The 20,927-nt window shown below is 48.2% G+C and overlaps 1 protein-coding gene across 1 annotated transcript in view; it reads right to left on the bottom strand.

Moving 5' to 3' along the window:
* Window positions 1-1,012: 1,012 nt before the first annotated feature.
* LOC145337098 (chloride channel protein ClC-Kb-like) overlaps window positions 1,013-20,927 on the bottom strand; it is a 73,423-nt gene continuing 53,508 nt past the window's right edge. The window contains exons 17-23 of the mRNA XM_080181851.1: window positions 20,097-20,130; window positions 18,726-18,790; window positions 15,003-15,071; window positions 11,687-11,725; window positions 6,200-6,304; window positions 2,616-2,702; window positions 1,013-1,132 (exon numbers count right to left, since the gene is read on the bottom strand). Coding sequence (XP_080037977.1) covers window positions 1,013-1,132; window positions 2,616-2,702; window positions 6,200-6,304; window positions 11,687-11,725; window positions 15,003-15,071; window positions 18,726-18,790; window positions 20,097-20,130 — 519 coding nt within the window. The remainder of the gene's footprint in view (window positions 1,133-2,615; window positions 2,703-6,199; window positions 6,305-11,686; window positions 11,726-15,002; window positions 15,072-18,725; window positions 18,791-20,096; window positions 20,131-20,927) is intronic.

Raw genomic sequence — 20,927 nt, 5'->3', positions numbered from 1 at the left:
CTCAATGTCTAAAGACATGTAGGTTAGGGGAATTAGCCATGGTAAATGTGCAGAGTTATGGAGATAAGGCAGGGGGTAGACCCTGGGTACCCTACTCTTTCAGAGAGTCAGTTACCTCCCGCACTCCAAAGATGTGCAGGTTAGATGGATTGGCCAGACTAAATTGCCCTTTAGTATCTAAAGATATGCAGGTTAGGCGGATTGGCCATGCCAAATTGCCTGTTTGGGTCCAAGGATGTGCAGGCTAGGGGGTAAATACAGGGTATTACGGGGATAGAGCCTGGGTGAGACACTGTCAAGAGTCGGTGCGGATCCGGGAGTCTGAATGGCCTCCTTCTGCACCTTCGGGGTTCGATGTTCGATCTGGAGAATTAGGGATCCTGTTGCAGTGCTTTGGAGGGAACAGTGCCACCATGTGGATGGAGTAAGAATGGCAGGCCACTACAACAACAACCTACACCTCACAAATATCTCAGAGCAATTCAAAACAATCTCAGGGCATTTAGCACTCTCAGATGGCTGAAGGCACAACTGTCGGGCCCAGGGTTAGATAGGTCTTTGGCAGGGGGAAGGTGGGGGGGTGGAGGGGAGAGGAGGTGGGGAGATCTGCGCTGTAATGTTCTATGTTCTATGATCAAAATGAATGGTGGAGCAGGATGGAACGGCTGAATGGCCCACCCCGTTTCTAATTTCTTTGAGGGGAGGGTTGGGGGGGGGTGCAGAGGAGGAAGGGGATGTTTAGGCGGGAGGGTGGCTGTCTCCAATTTGGAAGAGAATACAGACATGGGGTTTGAAATGAGCAGTGCTGAAGAGCGAAGCTATCCAAAGGTGAGCTACAGATCCATCACAAGATGGTTTGTCTCTGGCTTTTTTGCCAGTTGCTCGTGCCAAAGAGAGGGCTCATTGATGTTGAGGCAGTGGGGGCACCGAGGGCAGACTGCCAGGCAGATTCCAGCCTCCGGTAACCTCCGCATTCACCCCCAACTCCAGCGCCCCCCCCCCCCCACCGGCTTCAGTTCTCCTTGGCCCCTTCGTTGTGCATCAGGGTGATGTTCTGAGAGAGGTCCTCATCCCTCGCTGAGCTCCCCCTGGTGGAAGTCCCCTTCACACAACTCTCAACTGCCGCCTTGAGCTGCCGAGGGAAAAGAAGGCAGGTGACAAAATGCCAGGCCCTCTGGTACACGGCGCTTTAAAACATTGGGGTACAGTACTGGTGGGGACGGGTCTGTCACTGTATAACACTGGGGTACAGTACTGGTGGGGACGGGTCTGTCACTGTATAACACTGGGGTACAGTACTGGTGGGGACGGGTCTGTCACTGTATAACACTGGGGTACAGTACTGGTGGGGGTGGGTCCGTCACTGTATAACACTGGGGTACAGTACTGGTGGAGATGGGTCTGTCACTGTATAACACTGGGGTACAGTACTGGTGGGGGCGGGTCTGTCACTGTATAACACTGGGGTACAGTACTGGTGGGGGCAGGTCTGTCAGTGTATAACACTGGGATACAGTACTGGTGGGGATGGGTCTGGCACTGTATAACACTGGGGTACAGTACTGGTGGGGGCGGGTCTGTCGCTGTATAACACTGGGGTACAGTACTGGTGGGGACGGGTCTGTCACTGTATAACACTGGGGTACGGTACTGGTGGGGACGGGTCTGTCACTGTATAACACTGGGGTACAGTACTGGTGGGGACGGGTCTGTCGCTGTATAACACTGGGGTACAGTACTGGTGGGGGCAGGTCTGTCGCTGTATAACACTGGGGTACAGTACTGGTGGGGACGGGTCTGTCGCTGTATAACACTGGGGTACAGTACTGGTGGGGACGGGTCTGTCGCTGTATAACACTGGGGTACAGTACTGGTGGGGATGGGTCTGTCACTGTATAACACTGGGGTACAGTACTGGTGGGGATGGGTCTGTCGCTGTATAACACTGGGGTACAGTACTGGTGGGGGCGGGTCCGTCACTATAACACTGGGGTACAGTACTGGTGGGAACGGGTCTGTCACTGTATAACACTGGGGTACAGTACTGGTGGGGGCAGGTCTGTCGCTGTATAACACTGGGGTACAGTACTGGTGGGGATGGGTCTGTCACTGTATAACACTGGGGTACAGTACTGGTGGGGATGGGTCTGTCGTTGTATAACACTGGGGTACAGTACTGGTGGGGGCGGGTCCGTCACTGTATAACACTGGGGTACAGTACTGGTGGGAACGGGTCTGTCACTGTATAACACTGGGGTACAGTACTGGTGGGGACGGGTCTGTCACTGTATAACACTGGGGTACAGTACTGGTGGGGACGTGTCTGTCACTGTATAACACTGGGATACAGTACTGGTGGGGATGGGTCTGGCACTGTATAACACTGGGGTACAGTACTGGTGGGGATGGGTCTGGCACTGTATAACACTGGGGTACAGTACTAGTGGGGACGGGTCTGTCACTATAACACTGGGATACAGTACTGGTGGGGACAGCACTGTGGCTGTATAACACTGGGATACAGGCTTTCTGGCTCTTTAACACATAGGGCTCAAAGCAGACCCTCTGTGAGAGTCACAGGCTGGCAAGGGATACAGAAGGTGGACTCCCCGTACCTCTTTCAGTGCGACCACACCAACCAATCTTCCAGTGGAGGTCACATACGCAATCCGCAGTCCCAGGAGATTGAAGAGGTCATAACACTGGAATGAAAGAAGTCCTCTTATATTTACTTATTCTGTTTTTAAAAATAGTTTGGACTATTCAGAATCTGTGCGTGACACGAATTGACTCTTGTAGACTACCTCTGGGACTGTGCCGAAAAGTACTTGGCTAGTCTTCCATCTACAACCCAACCCATCAGTCTGGCTCATCCAGGACTCTGCTGCCTTTTCCTGGCACCACCACCCCCCCCCCCACCCCAACCATTGACTCATCACCCGTTTACTGACCCCGCACCCCCTCCCCTCGTCTCCTGATCTGGGAGCATTCTCATACTTGCTTCCAAATCCCTCCTTGGCCTGTCCTCGCTCCCAATCTCTGTAACCTACTCAATCCCATCTCTGCGACTATATCCTGAACTTCCAAACCCACAGACCACGATCAGGAGGGATAGGCAACAACACCTCCTCCACAATCATCCTCAACACGTTATGGTGTCCCATAAGGCTGTGTCCTTAGCCCCCTACTACACTCCTTATACACCTACGACTGTGCGGCCAAATTCCGCTCCAACTCAAGTTTGCCGATGACACCAACGTAATGGGTCGGATCTCAAACAACGACGAGACAGAGTCCAGGAATGAGATCGAGAATCTGGTGAACTGGTGCAACAATAATCTCCCCCTCAAGGTCAATAAAACGAAGGAGATTGTTATCGACTTCAGGAAGTCGAAAGGAGAACATGCCCCTGTCTACATCAATGGGGTAGAAATGAAGTAGAAATGGTCGAGAACTTCAAGTTTTTAGGTGTCCAGATCACCAACAACCTGTTCTGGATCCCCCCCATGCCGACACTATAGTTAAGAAAGCCCACCAATGTCTCTACTTTCTCAGAAGACGAAGGAAATTTGGCAGGTCAGCTACGACTCTCACCAACTTTTAGAGATGCACCATAGAAAGCTTGGTATGGTTCCTGCTCTGGCCAAGAATTCAAGGAGCTACAAAAAGTGGTGAATGTAGCCCAATCCATCACGCAAACCAGCCTCCCATCCATTGACTCTGTCTACACTTCCTGCTGCCTCAGCAAAGCATTCAGCATAACGAAGGACTCCAGGCACCTCATATTCTCTCTTCCACATTTTTCCGTTGGGAAAAAGGTACAAAAGTCTGGGGTCACGTACCAATTGACTCAAGAACAGCTTCTTCCCTGCTGCCGTCAGACTTTTGAATGGACCTACCTCGCATTAAGTTGATCTTTCTCTACACCTGAGCAATGACAGTAACACTATATTCTGCACTCATTTTCTTCTCTATGAACAATATGCTCTGTCTTTATAACACACAAGAAACAATACTTTTCACTGTATCCCAATACATGTGAAAAAAATAAATCAAATAAAAAAGGTCAGGTCAGTGAAACTCAGCAGAGAGGGGAGAATATCAAACCTCTCAGATCCTGAAATTGTACAGTAGGTGAAAGCAGTGTACAGTTGATGTACCCTGAGCAAGCTGTCTGCTGCATTGCCAGACATACTGTTATATCTTTTGGTTAAAGTGACCAGGAGGTACTGAGGTTAACCCAGTCTCTCGAAATGCAAAAGCATTAAAGAAAGATAAGCTCCACTCCTCCGGGTGCTCTGAGTTCCTCCCACAGTCCAAATATATGCAAGTTAGGTGCATTGGCCGTGCTAAATTCTCCCTCAGTGTTACCAACAGGTGCTGGAATGTGGCGACTGGGGGATTTTCACAGTAACTTCATTGCAGTGTTAATGTAATGTGATGAATAAATAAAACTTAACCCAGCTTGCAGGTGCAGCAGGTGGTCAGGAAGGCGAATGGGATGCTGGCCTTCATAGCGAGGGGGATTGAATATAAAAGTAGGGAGGTCTTGCTGCGGCTGTATAGGGCATTGGTGAGGCCGCAGCTGGAGTACTGTGTGCAGTTTTGGGTGCCGTACTTACGCAAGGATATTTTGGCCTTGGAGGGAGTGCAGAGGAGGTTTACTAGGCTGATACCGGAGTTGAGGGGGTTGAGCTATGAGGAGAGGCTGAATAAACTAGGCTTGTACTCATTAGAGTTTAGAAGAATGAGGGGAGATCTCATTGAGACGTATAAGATGATGAATGGGATGGATAGGATAGAGGTGGAGAGACTCTTCCCGCTCAGAAAGGACAGTAGGACTAGGGGGCACAGCCTCAAGATAAAGGGGGGGTGGTTTAGAACGGAGTTGAGGAGGAACTTCTTCACTCAAAGGGTGGTGAATCTCTGGAATTCTCTGCCCGTTGAAGTGGTGGAGGCTGCCTCGCTAAATATTTTTAAGACGCGGGTTGATGAGTTTTTGATAAGAGAGGGGATTAAGGGTTATGGGGAGAGGGCGGGAATGTGGGACTGAGCCACGACAGATCAGCCATGATGTTATTGAATGGCGGGGCAGGCTCGAAGGGCTAGATGGCCTACTCCTGCTATTTCTTATGTTCTTAACATTAACTTTCTTTTCCTAAGATAGGAGAGTCTAAAACTAGAGGGCATAGGTTTAAGGTGAGAGGGGAGAAATACAAAAAATGATCCAGAGGGGCAATTTTTTCACACAGAGGATGGTGAGTGTCTGGAACAAGCTGCCAGAGGTAGTTGTAGAGGCAGGTACAATATTGTCTTTTAAAAAGCGTTTAGACAGTTACAATGGTACAGAACGCCTGCAGCACAGAAGCAGGCCATTTGGCCCATCAGGCCTGCACCAATTCTCCAACAGAGCACCCCACCCAGACCCTATCCAATGTAACCCTATGTATTTACCCCACTAATCCCCCTAACCAACACATCTTTGGACACTAAAGGGAAATTTAGCATGGTCAATCCACATAACCCACACATCTTTGGACTGTGGGAGGAAACCAGAGCACCCGCGGAAACCCACGCAGACACGGGGGAGAATGTGCAGACTCCGCACAGACAGGGACCCAAGCCGGGTATCGAACCTGGGTCCCTGGCGCCGCGAGGCAGTTTTATTTATTCATCACATTACATTAACGCTGCAATGAAATGACTGTGAAAATCCCCTATTGCCACACTCCGGTGCCTGTTCGGTTAACACTGAGGGAGAATTTAGTGCAACCAATGCACCCTAACCTGCATATCTTTGGACTGTGGGAGGAAACCGGAGCACCTGGAGGGAACCCACACAGACAGGGGGAGAACATGCAGACTCCACACAGACAGTGACCCAAGCCGAGAATTGAACCCAGGTCCCTGGCGCTGTGAGGCAGCAGTGCTAACCCACTGTGCTGAACAGAACAGGTAAAATGGGTATAGAGGGATGTGGGCCAAATACGGACAATTGGGACTAGCTTAGTGATTAAAAGAAAAAGGGTGACATGGACAAGTTGGACCGAAGGGCCTGTTTCCATGCAGTAAACCTCTATGACTGTACGAGTCCAATGCCGGTAGCTCCACCTGTTCAGTCAGCCAGAGGAAAGTGTGACGTTGGGAGGAGAGGCAGATGATCATTACCACCCAGCTGGAACAAGACCCAACACGTTACCTCGTGCAGTGTTTCCTTCTCCACTAGTCTGAAGGGAGCTGGGTCAATCACACACTCATCCAGGTTAATCACCTCTTGGAGCTGGGCGTACTCCCAATCATCCACCTGCAGCCAAAAGAACAAAGCAATAAACACAGCCTTATTTCAGTCTCAGGACAAAGGCAATCACGGACAGTGGAGTCTCCAACCTGCACTCGATAGACAGGGTGATCACACACCAATTACAGCAACCTTCAGTAAAACATTTTCATCTGAATTTTATTCCCAAGCTGAGGCTTGCAACAGTTCCCATTTTACACAACACACGGTTTGGATACAGATCCATCAAACACTCCCAGGACAGGTACAGCACGGGGTTAGATACAGAGTAAAGCTCCGTCTACACTGTCCCCCCATCAAACACTCCCAGGACAGGTACAACACGGGGTTAGATACAGAGTAAAGCTCCCTTTGCACTGTCCCCCCATCAAACACTCCCAGGACAGGTACAGCACGGGGTTAGATACAGAGTAAAGCTCCCTCTACACTGTCCCCCCATCAAACACTCCCAGGACAGGTACAGCACGGGGTTAGATACAGAGTAAAGCTCCCTCTGCACTGTCCCCCATCAAACACTCCCAGGACAGGTACAGCACGGGGTTAGATACAGAGTAAAGCTCCCTCTACACTGTTCCCATCAAACACTCCCAGGACAGGTACAGCACGGCGTCTGGTACAGAGTAAAGCTCCCTCTATAAAAGCAGCTGGGACAGGACAAAACAAAACATAATTAAAAAGGTCACTGGAATCTTAGTTTTTATCTCCTGTGGGTTGGAATACAAAGGGGTAAAAGAGATTTTCAGTTTCCATTAAAGCTTTGGACAGACCCTATCTGGAGAAATGGGTTCCATTCGGAAAACCGTAAGCAAGGAAGGACAAGTAGGCCTTAGGCAGTGGGGGAGTTGGGGGGGGGGGACACTGCAGCACACGTTCATCAGAATTACCCTGCATTATTAGGGCCACATTATGAGGCTGGGCTCATCATAGAATCCTTACAGTGTAGAAGGCGGCCATTCGGCCCATTGAGCCTGTACTGACAACAATCCCATCCAGACCCCATTCCCATAACCCCACATATTTTCAGTGCATCACAGAATCCCTACAGTGTAGAAGGAGGTTGTATTCCCCTGCGTGTGGAACATTAAAGGGGAACCACAGATCGCTGTGGGGTTTAATGGGGTTAAAGGATTTCATTTAGTGATTTTTGATGTTGACAGATTCATTGACAAGATATGGGCATTGCTGGCTAGGGCCAGCATTATTTGTCAATTCTGAGAGGGGCAGCACAGTGGTTAACACTGCTGCGTCACAGCGCCAGGGACCCGAGTTTGATTCCCTGCCTTGGGTCATCGTCCGTGTGGAGTCTGCATATTCTCTCCGTGTCTGTGTGGGTTTCCTCCGGGTGCTCCGGTTTCCTCCCACAGTCCAAAGAAGTGCGGGTTAGGTGGATTGGCCATTCTAAATTACCCCTTAGTGTCAGGAGGCTAGCTAGGGGTTAAGGGGATAGAGCCTCAGTGGGATTGTGGTAGGTGTAGAGTTGATGGAACAAATGGCCTCCTTCTGCACTGTAGGGACTCTATGATTCGATAATTCTAATTGCCCCCTTGAGAAAAAGTTAAAGTTTATTTGTTAGTCACAAGTTGGCTTACATTAACACTGCAATGAAAATACTGTGAAAATCCCCTCATAGCCACAGTCCGTTGCCTGTTCGGGTAACACTGAGGGAGAATGTAGCATGGCTAATGCACCCTAACCAGCACGTCTTTCGGACTGTGGGAGGAAACCCGAGCACCCAGAGGAAACCCACACAGACACAGGGAGAACGTGCAAACTCTGCACAACAGTGACCCAAGCCGGGAATTGAACCCAGGTCCCTGGCGCTGTGAGGCAGCAGTGCTAACCACTGTACCATTGTGTCACCCTAAAACGTACTGAAGGCAGCGGGTGAGCTGCCTTCCTGAATCCGCTGCTGTCCCCCTTGTATAGGTTCTTCTTGTGTAGTGCTGTTAGGGAGTGAGTTCCAGGATTTTGACCCATTGGCAGTGAAGGAACAGCCGATATATTTCCAAAACAGGATGGCGCGTGACTCAGAGGAGGAACCTCCCGGTGGTGGTGTTCCCAGATATCGACTGCCTTGTTGTTCTAGTCAGGAGTCTCACAACACCAGGTGAAAGTCCAACAGGTTTATTTAGAATTACAAGCTTCAGAAGCGCTGCTCCTTCCTCAGGTGAGTGGAGAGGTAGATTCACAAGCACAGCACATATAGAGGCCAACACACAATTGCAAGATCATTGCAAGGTGCTTGAAGGAATAAAGTTAAATCTTGTGTTAGTTTTCAGTATTGTACTTATGGGTCCCCAAACCTCAGCTTTTATTCACCCAGACCTAAATTCTCTCTAGTTTTTGACAGAGTGTTCTGTTGCGGACTGTGTCTGCAGCAGCAGAGTCTGCCCTAGTTTAAATTCACACTATCTTGTGATTCATAACACACAGTGACAAATTTCCTTGTGGATTGGGTCTGGATATGGAGACAAAAAGGTTCCTTCAGACATGGTGGCAGAGTGGTTTGTCCTGCTGCCTCACAGCATCAGACACCCAGGCTCAATTCTGGCCTCGGGTCTCTGTGGAGTCTGCACATTCTCCCCCATGTCCATGTGGGTTTCCTCTGGGTGCTCAGGTTTCTTCCCACAGTCCAAAGATGTGCAGATTAGGTGGATTGGCCGAGCTAAATTGCTTCTTAGTGTCAGGTGGTTTAGCAGGTTAAATACATAGAGTCACAGATTGCCCACAGTGCAGAAGGAGGCCATTCAGCCATCGAGTCTGCACCAACCACAATCCCACCCAGGCCCTACTTTCATAAACCCACGTATTTACCGTGTGTTAACCACCTAACATTAGGGTCAATTTACCATGGCCAAAGATGTGCGCGTTAGGTTGATGGGAGTGAGGGAGGAAACCAGCAGACTCGGAGGAAACCCTTGCAGACACGGGGAGAACAGGGGAGCTTCTACTTTCTCAAAAGACTCAGGAAATTTGGCATGTCCGCTGTGACTCTCACCAACATTTACAGATGCATCACAGAAAGCATCCTTTCTGGTTGTATCACAGCTTGGTATGGGCTCCTGCTCTGCCCAAGACTGCAAGGAACTACAGAAGGTCACGAATGTAGCCCAATCCATCACGCAAACCAGCCTCCCATCCATTGACTCTGTCTACACTTCCCGCTGCCTCGGGAAAAGCAGCCAGCATAATTAAGGACCCTATGCACCCCGGACATTTTCTGTTCCACCTTCTTCCATCGGGAAAAAGATACAAAAGTCTGAGGTCACGTACCAACCAACTCAAGAACAACTTCTTCCCTGCTGCCGTCAGACTTTTGAATGGACCTACCTCGCATTAAGTTGATCTTTCTCTACACCTTAGCTATGTCTGTAACACTACATTCTGCACTCTGTCCTTTCCTTCTCTATGAATGGAATGCTTTGTCTGTATAGCTCACAAGAAACAATACTTTTTACTGTATCCCAATACATGACAATAATAAATCAAATCCTTCTCCCCTATGTGCTCTGTGAACAGTATGCTTTGTATAGCATGCAAGAAACAATACTTTTCACTGTATCTCAACACATGTGACAATAATAAATCAAATCAAATCAAAAACATGCAAACGCCACACAGATAGTGACTTGAGACCAGAATTGAACCTGGGTCCCTGGCACTGTGAGGCAGGAGTGCTATCCACCGTTTACCGCACTGCTAAATAGGTGGGATTACGGGAAAGGTCGTGGTGGGATTGTTGTTGGTGCAATTTTGATGGGCCAAATGGTCTTCTTCTGAATTGTAGGCATTCTAGGAATTGGAGGAAGAGGAGGGGAGTTTGTCTTGTTCCCCCTCTCTTGGCCAGTATTCCTCCCTCAACCCAAGAGACAATGAGTTATTGTGGGATCTTTACTATGCACAACTTTAGGTGTCAAAGTAACCCCCATGACAAAAAATTAGTAGGTTGTGAAGTGCTGAGGGGGACGCAAGCCACAGAGCGCCACTTTGTTCTTTTGCGATAATACTGTTGTGTTTTGATATATTTTGTGTTGAGATGGGGCTGCTCAAAGTGCTGGTGTTTTGTCACAAGAGTTCCACCAGCAGGAGCTAAAGATGCAGGCAAATTTTAGCCAAGGCACGTGTAACCTTGTAGAGTTAGAACCATAGAAAATTACAGCACGAAAACAGGCCTTTTCCTGTCTGTGCCGAACCATTTTTCTGCCTAGTCCCACTGACCTGCACTTAGACCATATCCCTCCACACCCCTCTCGTCCGTGTACCTGTCCAAGTTTTTCTTAAATGTTAAAAGTGAGCCCGCATTTACCACTTTATCCGGCAGCTCATTCCACACTCCCACCACTCTCTGTGTGAAGAAGTCCCCCCACAACATTCCCTTTAAACTTTTCCCCCTTAACCCGTGTCTTCTAGTTTTTTTTCTCCCCTAGCCTCTGGAAAAAGCTTGCTTGCATTCGCTCTATCTACACCCATCATAATTTTATACACCTCTATCAAATCTCTCCTCATTCTTCTATGCTCCAGGGAATAAAGTCCTAACCTATTCAACCTATCTCTGTAACTCAGTTTCTCAAGTCCCGGCAACATCCTTGTAAACCTTCTCTGCACTCTTTCAACCTTATTGATATCCTTCCTGTAATTAGGTGACCAAAATTGCACACAATACTCTAAATTCGGCCTCACCAATGTCTTATACAACCTCACCATAACTTTCCAACTCTTATACTCAATACTTTGATTTATAAAGGCCAATGTTACAAAAGCACTCTTTATGACCTTATCTACCTGTGACGCCACTTTTAGGAAATTATTTATCTGTATTCCTAGATCCCTCTGTTCTACTGCACTCTTTAGCATCCTACCATTTACCCTGTACGTTCTACTTTAGTTTGTCCTTCCAAAGTGCAATACCTCACACTTGTCTGCATTAAACTCCATCTGCCATTTTGCAGCCCATTTTTCTAGTTGGTTCAAATCCGTCTGCAAGCTTTGAAAACCTTCCTCACTGTCCACTACACCTCCAATCTTTGTATCATCAGCAAATTTGCTGATCCAATTTACCACATTATCGTCCAGATCATTGATATAGATGACAAACAACAAAAGACCCAGCACTGATCCCTATGGCACACCACTAAGTCACAGGCCTCCACTCAGAGAAGCAATCTTCCACTACCACTCTCTGGCTTCTTCCATTGAACCAATGTCTAAACCAATTTACTACCTCCCCATGTATACCTAGCAACTGAACTTCCTAACTAACTTCAAATACAGCAGTGCATGAAAATTTTGTTTATTTAGGTTCTCCTGGGTCTCCCTTTACAATTATACCCTGGAGTTTCTGACCCTGTACCTTAACGCTTTACAATTGATTAAAAAAAACACCATTACCTCCCATGTCGTCATCGTGTCAAAGACTTCCTCTCCATCCTGTAACAGAAGTCAAATGAAGAGTATTTACTGAGACAATCAGTATCATTCAGTTTGAGATTGGGACTTTGGACAACATTCCTCATCTCTCCTTTGCAATGGGTGCCAGGCTTGGTTGGAAAGATTGACATAACCACACTGGAACCCCTTCTTTTCTCCCACTGTTGATCGGTTACCCTGGGGTCCTACTTAGGTCATTTCATTTGCTCGTTCCATGGGATGTGATTATGACTGGCTAGGCTAATGTTGATTGCCCACTCTTAACAGCTCCTTGAGAAGGTAGTGGTGAGCTGTCTTCTTGAGCCATAAGACCATAAGACATAGGAGCAGAATTGGGCCACTCGGCCCATCGAGTCTGCTCCGCCATTCAATCATGGCTGATATTTTTCTCATCCCCGTTCTCATGCCTTTTCCCCACAACCCCTGATCCCCTTAATAATCAAGAACCTATCTATGTCTGTCTTAAAGACACTCAAATGACCTGGCCTCCAGAACCACTGCAATCCATGTGATGTAGGCACATCCACAGTGATGTTCGTTAAAGTTTATTTATTAGTGTCACAAATAGGCTTACATTAACATTGCAATGAAGTTACTGTGAAAATCCCCTATTTGCCACGCTCTGGCGTCTGTTCAGGTAACACTGAGGGAAAATTTAGCACGGCCAATCCATCTAACCAGCACATATTTGGACTACAGGAGGAAACCGGAGCACCCGGAGGAAACCCACACAGACACAGGGAGAACATGCAAACTCCATACAGACAGTGACCCGAGGCCGGGAATCGAACCCAGGTCCCTGGCACTGTGAGGCAGCAGTGCTAACCACTGTGCCACCGTGCCGCCCAACAACAAACAGACGGTAGTGGGTGAGCCGCTTTCTTGAACCCGCTGCCATCCTTGTGTAGGTACACCCACAGTGCTGTTAGGAAGGGTATTCCAGGATTTTGACCCAGCCACAATGAAGGAACGGCTGATATATTTCCAAGTCAGGATGGTGAGTGGCTCAGAGGGGAACTTTCAGGTTCTCCAGGTATCTGCTGCCCTTGTCCTTCTAGGTGGTAGAGGTGGCGGGTTTGGAAGGTGCTGCCTAAGGAGCCTTGGTGAGTTGCTGCAGTGCACCTTGTAGATGGTACACATGGCTGCGAGGGTGGTGGAGGGAGTGAGTGTTTGTGGATGGGTTGCCAGTTAAGCAGGGCTGCTTTGTCCTGGATGGTGTTGAGCTTCTTGAATGTTGTTGGGAGCCGCACCCATCCAGGCAAGTGGAGAATATTCCACCACACTCCTGACTTGTGGACAGGCTTTGGGGAGACAGGAGGGGAGTTACTCACTGCAGAATTCCCAGCCTCTGTCCTGCTCTTCTGGCCACAGTATTTATATGGCTGGACCAGTTCAGTTTATATTTTGTTTATTAGCATCACAAGTCGCTTTCTATTAACACTGCAACGAGGTTACTGTGGACTGGGATGGGGACAGTAAGAAGTCTCACAACACCATGTTAAAGTCCAATGCGTTTATTTGGTAGCATGAACTTTCGGAGCGCCGCTCCTTCCTCAGGTGAGTGATGAAGGAGCAGCACTCCTAAAGCTCATGCTACCAAATAAACCTTTGGACTTTAATCTGGTGTTGTGAGAGTTCTTACTGTGAAGTTACTGTGAGAATCCCCTCGTCACCACACTCTGGCGCCTGTTCGGGTAAGGGAGAATTTACCACGGCCAATCCAACTAACCAACACATCTTTCGGACTGTGGGAGGAAATCGGAGCACCCAGAGGAAACCCACGGGGGAAAATGTGCAAACTCCAGTATCTTCTCATCCTATGTATTTATCCTGCTAATCCCCCTGATACTAAGAGGAAATTTAGCATGGCCAATTCACCTAACCTACACATCTTTGGATTCTGGGAGGAAACTGGAGCACCCAGAGGAAACCCACGCAGACATGGGGAGAACATGCAAACCCCACACAGACAGTGACCCAAGCCAGAAATTGAGGCCGGGTCACTGGCTTTGTGAGGCAGCAGTGCTAACCACTGTGCCACCCAATGGTAACCACCAGGATGGGGTATCCAGTTGATAAAGGGAGAATGAGTAATGTTTTGAATGTTAGACTTTCTTTCGTTGGAGATAGTCTTTGCTTGGCACATGTGTGATGGCAGCAAACCTTGTCCCAGGTTCCAACTTGCTCAAACCCGGCTAGTTCCAGTCTAGGTCCTGATGATCTGTGCTGATGGTATACCCCATGTCCATAATCCCGTGAGCTGTGTTCCATCCCAAACCTCACTGTCTTATCACCTCCTGGAAAAGGAACCATACCATCAGGCAGAAGTTAAAGCTTCCTGAACAGTAAGGAAGCCAAAAGCAATGTTAGCATTCATGTCGAGAGGGCTAGAATACAAGAGCATGGATGTACTTCTGAGGCTGTAGAAGGCTCTGGTCAGACCCCCATTTGGAATATTGTGAGCAGTTTTGGGCCCCGTATCTAAGGGAGGATGTGCTGACTTCAGAAGGGGTCCAGAGGAGGTTCACAACAATGATCTCTGGAACAAACCCTGTTAATAAACGCCAGCACACTATAAACCTTCTTCCCTGCTCTATCCACTTGAGTGGCAGCCTTCAGAGATCTGTGGATATGAACCCCAAGATCTCTCTGTTCCTCCACATTCCTCAGAACCCTGCCGTTGACCCTGTAATCCACATTCAGGTTTGTCCTACCAAAATGAATCATCTCGCACTTATCAGGGTTAAACCGACACTTTTCGGCCCAGCTCTGCAACCTATCGATGTCTCTTTGCACCGTATGGGGAACGGTTGAGGACTCTGGGTCTGTGTTCATTGGAGTTTAGAAGGATGAGGGGGGTATCTTATTGAAACTTAGAGGATACTGTGAGGCCCTGGATAGAGTGGACGTAGACAGGATGTTTCCATGAGTAAGAAAAACTAGAACCAGAGGGCACAACCTCAGGCTAAAGGGACAATACTTTAAAACAGAGATGAGGAGGAATTTCTTCAGCCAGAGAGTGGGGAATCTGTGGAACTCTTTGCTGCAGAAGGCTGTGGAGGCCAGGTCATTGAGTGTCTTTAAGACAGAGTTAGATGGGTTCCTGATTAATAAGGGGATCAGGGGTTACGGGGAAAAGGCAGGAGAATGGGGATGAGAAACGTATCAGCCATGATTGAATAGCAGAGCAGACTCGATGGGCCGAGTGGCCTAATTCTGTTCCTATTGGTCTTATATAATCGGAGCATCAGGTTTAATGAACATCGGTCCTCGTTACCAGAGTATAACAACGAAATCGCTTCTGCTTGCCAGATTTGGATGGGCGACTTTCTTGTACCACCTTAGTCTGTCAGGAAGGAAAAAAAAAACACACGTGAGAACATTTTTCTTTCAACAGAAACATAGAAGAGAGGAGCAGGAGGAGGCTATTCGGCCCTTCGAGCCTGCTCTGCCATTCGTAGAAACATAGGAGCAGGAGGAGGCCATTCGGCCCTTCGAATCTGCCCCATGATTCATCACGATCATGGCTAATCATCCAACTCAATAGCCTCATCCGACTTTCTCCCCATAACTTTTTATCCCATTCACCCCAAGTGCTATATCCAGCCGCCTCTCTAATACATTCAATGTTTTGGCATCAACTACTTCCTGTGGTAATGAATTCCACAGGCTCACTGGCTGAAGAAATGTCCTAAATGGTCTACCCTGAATCTTCAGACTGTGACCCCTGGTTCTGGACTTCCCCCACCATCGGGAACATCCTCCCTGCATCTACCCTGTCTAGTCCTGTTAGAATTTTATAAGTCTCTATGAGATTCCCCCGCCTCTGAACTCCAGGGAAAACAATCCTAACCTACCTAGTCAATCTCTCCTCGTACATCAGTCCCGCCATCTCCGAAATAAACCTTCGCTGCAGTCCCTCCAGAGCAAGAACATCTTTCCTCAGAAAATGAGACCAAAACTGCAAACAATACTCTTGGTGTGGCCAAGTTGCAATAACACATCCCATCAATTGACTCCTTAATCAGGGAGCTCATACTCCAATAGGCCAACCCCAATGTCCCGACTGAAGCCTCCTGTGCCCCCCCCCCCAGCCTCTGCAGGGAAAGGAAAGTAGGTTAGAGAATATCCAGTAGTGTTTAAGCCACCAACAGAGCTACCAGCATTGAGTGAAATGATTCCAACTCAACTTATAAGCTAACAAAAGGAATACTTAACATGTATCTGAATGCAGTAAAAGATTTAAAATGAGCGATTATGATTTGAATGCACATTTTGAAAATTTTAAATATATTACCTGTATTTTGATGAAGTGATTTAGCCAAGAGCAAGTTATTGCAAGGCCTGATGGAATGGGGACTTATGAGTCAGAACCACATTCTTAGGGAACAATGAAACCTTGGAACATGCAAGTTCTTATTATTTGAGTATTCCCTATTTAAGGGGGAATTGCGAGCAGTGAGTAGAATAAAGTAAAAAAGTAAAGTTTATTTATCAGTACGGCTTACATTAACACTGCAATGAACTTACTGTGAAATTTCCTCACTCTGGCGCCTGTTCAGGTCAATGCACGTAACCAGCACGTCATTCAGACTGTGGGAGGAAACTGGAGCACCCAGAGGAAACCCACGCACACACAGGGAGAACGTGACCCAAGTCGGAAATCAGACCAGCGTCCCTATCACCGTGAGGCAGCAGTGCCGACCACTGCGCCACCGTGCCGCTGAACAGAGTTATTCACTATCTGCATAAGACGATGCCTTCTCAGACCCGAGAATGTGCATTGGTCTGACAATGGGCGACACAGTGGCACAATGCTTAGCACTGCTGCCTCACAGCGCCAGGGATCCAGGTTCGATTCCTGGTTTGGGTCACCGTCTGTATAGAGTTTGCACAAGCCCCCCATGTCTGCGTGAGTTTCTTCCGGGTGCTCCAGTTTCCTCCCACAGTCCAAAAGATGTGCGGGTTAAGTGGATTGACCATGCTAAATTGCCCCTTAGTGTCAGGGGGACTAGCTAGGGTAAATACATGGGGTTATGGAGATAGGGCTTGGGTGGGATTGTGGTCAGTGTAGACTCGATGGGCCGAATGGCCTCCTTCTGCACTGTAGGGATTCTATGACCCAGCCGGTGATGCGGAGAAAACTGGTGGGACTGTTAACTTCAGCGTCTGGGGTGGCTAAGCAACAGAGGAAATTGAGTCAGCGATAGGGGGAGGAAGCATCTGGATTCCACGGACCAATGGAAACCCATCAAGTCAGAGGGTAAAATGCAACTGGCCGAAGTGTATGACAGATGTTATTAATGATTTAAGTGCTTTGAAGTTGATTGATGCAAAGCGAATGAAAGACAGGAGAATTTGATCAGAAAAATGTAAAATTGATCGATTTTAAACTGTATACAAGGAACAGTACGGCACAGGAACAGGCCTTTCGGCCCGCCAAGCCTGTGCCGTTCATGATGCCTGCCTAAACTCAAACGGGATGCACTTAGAGAATCCATTCCCATCCTATTCATGTATTGGTCTAATTGTCCCTTCAATGCCACTATCGTACCTGCTCACACCACCTCCCTGGGCAGCGACTTCCAGACACTCACTACCCTCTGTTTAAAAAAAAACTTGCCTCGCACATCTCCTCTAAAGATGTAAAGATCTCCTCTCTGACAATCAGTATCACAGGCCTGGCTGGGTTCACTGTGTCCTTTGGGATTCAGAGTTACATCTCCTCTAAACTTTTCCCCACACACCTTAAACTCCTAGTTCTTGACTTTTCTACTATTATCCACACTGTCCATGCCTCTCATAATCTTGTGTAAATTAAAAACTTGACTTGTACATCTCCTTTAAACCTTGTCCCTCGCACCTTAAACCTGTGCCCCCGAGTAATTGACTCTTCCGCCCTGGGGAAAAAGCTTCTGACTATCCACTCTGTTCCATGCCTCTCATAATCTTGTAGACTTCGAGCAGGTTGCCCCTTCGTTCCAATGAGAACAAACCAAGTTTCTCCAATCTCTCCTCATAGTTAATATCCTCCAGACCAGGCAACATCCTGGTAAACTTCTTCTGTACCCTCTCCAAAGCCTCCACATCTTTCTTGCAGTGTGGTGACCAGAATTGTACACAATATTACTTGAGAAAGGATATACAAACATGCATCAGAGTTTATTATAGACACCAGGCTGCTCTATGTCTGCAGGGGCCTAGGACTTGTCGATATTCTCTCCCTGTGACTCACGGGTCAAATAATAGTTACGTCTCTAAAATGGGAAGCTGGCTTTCACAGAATCGTAGGATCACAGAATCCCTGCAGAAGGAAGCCATTCAGCCCATTGAATCTGCACTGACCACAATCCCACCCAGGCCCTATCCCCGTAACCCCATGCATTTATCCTAGCTAGTCCCCCTGACACTAGGGTCAATTTAGCATGGCCTATCCACCTAACCCTTTGGACTGTGGGAGGAAACCCACTCAGACATGGGAAGAACATGCGGACTCTGCACAGACAATGACCCAAGCTGGGAATTGAACCCAAGCTTTGAAGAAGTTTATTTATTTGTCACAAGTAGGTTTACATTAACACTACAATGAAGTTACTGTGAAAATTCCCGAATAGCTACACTCCTGCGCCTGTTCGGGCAACACTGAGGGAGAATTTAGCAAGGCCAATGCACCCTAACCAGCATGTCTTTTGGACTGTGGGAGGAAACCAGACCAACCAGAGGAAACGCACGTAGACACGGGGAGAACGTGCAAACTCCACACAGTGACCCAAGCCGGGAATTGAACCCGGGTCCCTGGCGCTGTGAGGCAGCAGTGCTAACCACTGTGCCACCGTGCTGGCCCCTGAATCTTTGTAAAGGCCGAAGTTTAGGCAATAGCTGGGTGCCACGCAAACCCCGCTAACACCCTCCATCTACTGAGGTGGTGTAGCCGGGATGAGTGAACAATAAGCTCCATGCTTTCAGCAACCGCGGGAGAAGCAGCTAAGGCCCGACCTACCTCTTCGTTCTCAAAGTAGATGTTGTCTTCTTGGTAGAATTGTTGGTTTTCAGGAGGATGAGAGTCTGCAACAAAATCCCAATGAGATGGAGGGGGTGAGTGGGCTTTGCAAACATTTCCTGTGTTACATTTCAGTCACCAAGACAGAAGGGAGCATTCAAAAGCAGGCCCCAGAATGACACTGGGATGAAAAGGGTTAAATTAAGAGGCTTGTATGCCTTCGCGTGTACAAGATTCTTAAGGGGCTTGACAGGGTAAATATTAAGAGGATGTTTCCCTTCAGAGGAGATCGAGGACCGTGGGACATAGTCTCAGAATAAAGGGACGCCAATGAAAAATTAAGATGAGGAGGAATTTCTTTCACAGAATCTTAGAATCCCTACAGTGCAAAAGGAGGCCATTTGGCCCATCACTGACAACAATGCCACCCAGGCCCTATCCTCTTAATCCCACGTATTCACCCTGCCAATCCCTCTGGCACGAAGGGGCAATTTGGCATGTCCAATCCATCTAACCTGCACATCTTTGGACACTAAGGGGTAATTTAGCATGGCCAATCCACCTAACCTACACATCTTTAGACACTAAGGGACAATTTGGCATGGCCAATCCACCTAACCTGCACATCTTTTTAAATGTCCACCTGATCAAGGCCTTCCATACCGCTGGGCACCGCAGGGACTAGGATATTTTAAGTTTAAGCTTACTTATGAGTGTCACAAGTAAGGCTTACCTTAACACTGCAATGAAGTACCGACAGCACTGAAACACATAGGACACCATGTTGGTTCGGAAATGTAGTTGGGTCCGTGGTGGCTCCTTTAAGAGGGGCTAGGCCCCTTTGGTAAGCTGATTCATACCACGCCCCCCCCCCCACCACACCCCTCCACCCCATCCCCTGAGCTGGCATCACCTCATCCACACTGGGTCCAAAGAGGAAGCCCTCGAGGCCTTCTTCATGACCGATGCAGGGTGGTGGTTGAGGCGGGGGGGGGGGGGGGGGGGGGGGGAGGAACGAGGGGATCCAACCAGCCTCCACAGCACAGCTTGCCCGCATCCCACCTCTTCCCCAAGTTCCCAGTGTACTTGCTGACCGGAGATGAGATGTGGGCCTCCCGACCTGAGCGGGCAGGTTATGTGTCATTGGCCGGGCTCAGGCAGTAAAAAAGATCACAGCACAGGAACAGGCCCTTCTACCCCGAGACTAAAACTGCACACAACACACCAGCTGTGACCTCATCAACGCCCTGTACAATTGCGGCAAAACATCCCGATCCCAATAATAAATCAGATCAAATCTGTGGGCACAACTAGCACACGGAATGGATTCCCAGGTATGCATGCATGTATGCACAAACACACGTTACTTACCATCAGAGGCAATCCTGTCAGAGTATGGGTTATCCTGGATTAATTAAAACATGAACATAAGTTAATACAACTCTTGGGAGCGACACACATCCTCTTCCAGAACTCACAGGTACACACTGATGTCCTTTTACTTGTGAGGTCTCCAGTTGCTTATGAATGATAAAATAAACTTCGCATTTCACCAAACTCACAACTTTGTCCTGCACGTTTTTCAAATTAACCTTCCCCCACCCCCGATTCACGCAAAAAAACTTTTTATAGTTAGTCGCTATTGCAGCTGCATTGGACAAACAATGTCTTTTAAAGTTTATTTATTGGTGTCACAAGTAAGGCTCATGTTAACACCGTAATGAAGTTACTGTGAAAGTCTCCTGGTCGCCACACTCCTACGCCTGTTCGGGTAACATGGAGGGAGAATTTAGCATGGCCAATGCACCCTGACCATCACGTCTTTCAGACTAGTGGGAAGAAAAGGGAGCACCTGGAGGAAACCCACACAGACACGGGGAGAACATGCAGACTCCCCACAGACAGTGACCCGAGCCGGGAATCGAACCCGGGTCCCTGGCGCTGTGAGGCAGCAGTGCTAATCCACTGTGTCGCCCAAGGAAGGGAGTTCTAGGATTTTGACCCAACGACTGTGAAGGAAAGCCAGGTGATGAAGGAGCAGCGCTCTGAAAGCTCGTGATCCCAAATAAACCTGTTGGACTTTAACCCGGTGTTGTGAGACTTCTTACTGTGCCCACTCCAGTCCAACGCCTACATCTCCACATCAAGATATATTCCCAAGTCAGGATGGTGAACGACTCGGGGAGGGGAGAGGCTACCCTT

This window comes from Carcharhinus amblyrhynchos, unplaced genomic scaffold (assembly GCF_965287045.1).
Source record: "Carcharhinus amblyrhynchos unplaced genomic scaffold, sCarAmb.v2.hapA scaffold_43, whole genome shotgun sequence".
NCBI classification, from domain to species: Eukaryota; Metazoa; Chordata; class Chondrichthyes; order Carcharhiniformes; family Carcharhinidae; genus Carcharhinus; species Carcharhinus amblyrhynchos.
Note: the sequence above shows the minus strand (reverse complement) of the source record. Positions and strands in the feature narration are given on the sequence as shown.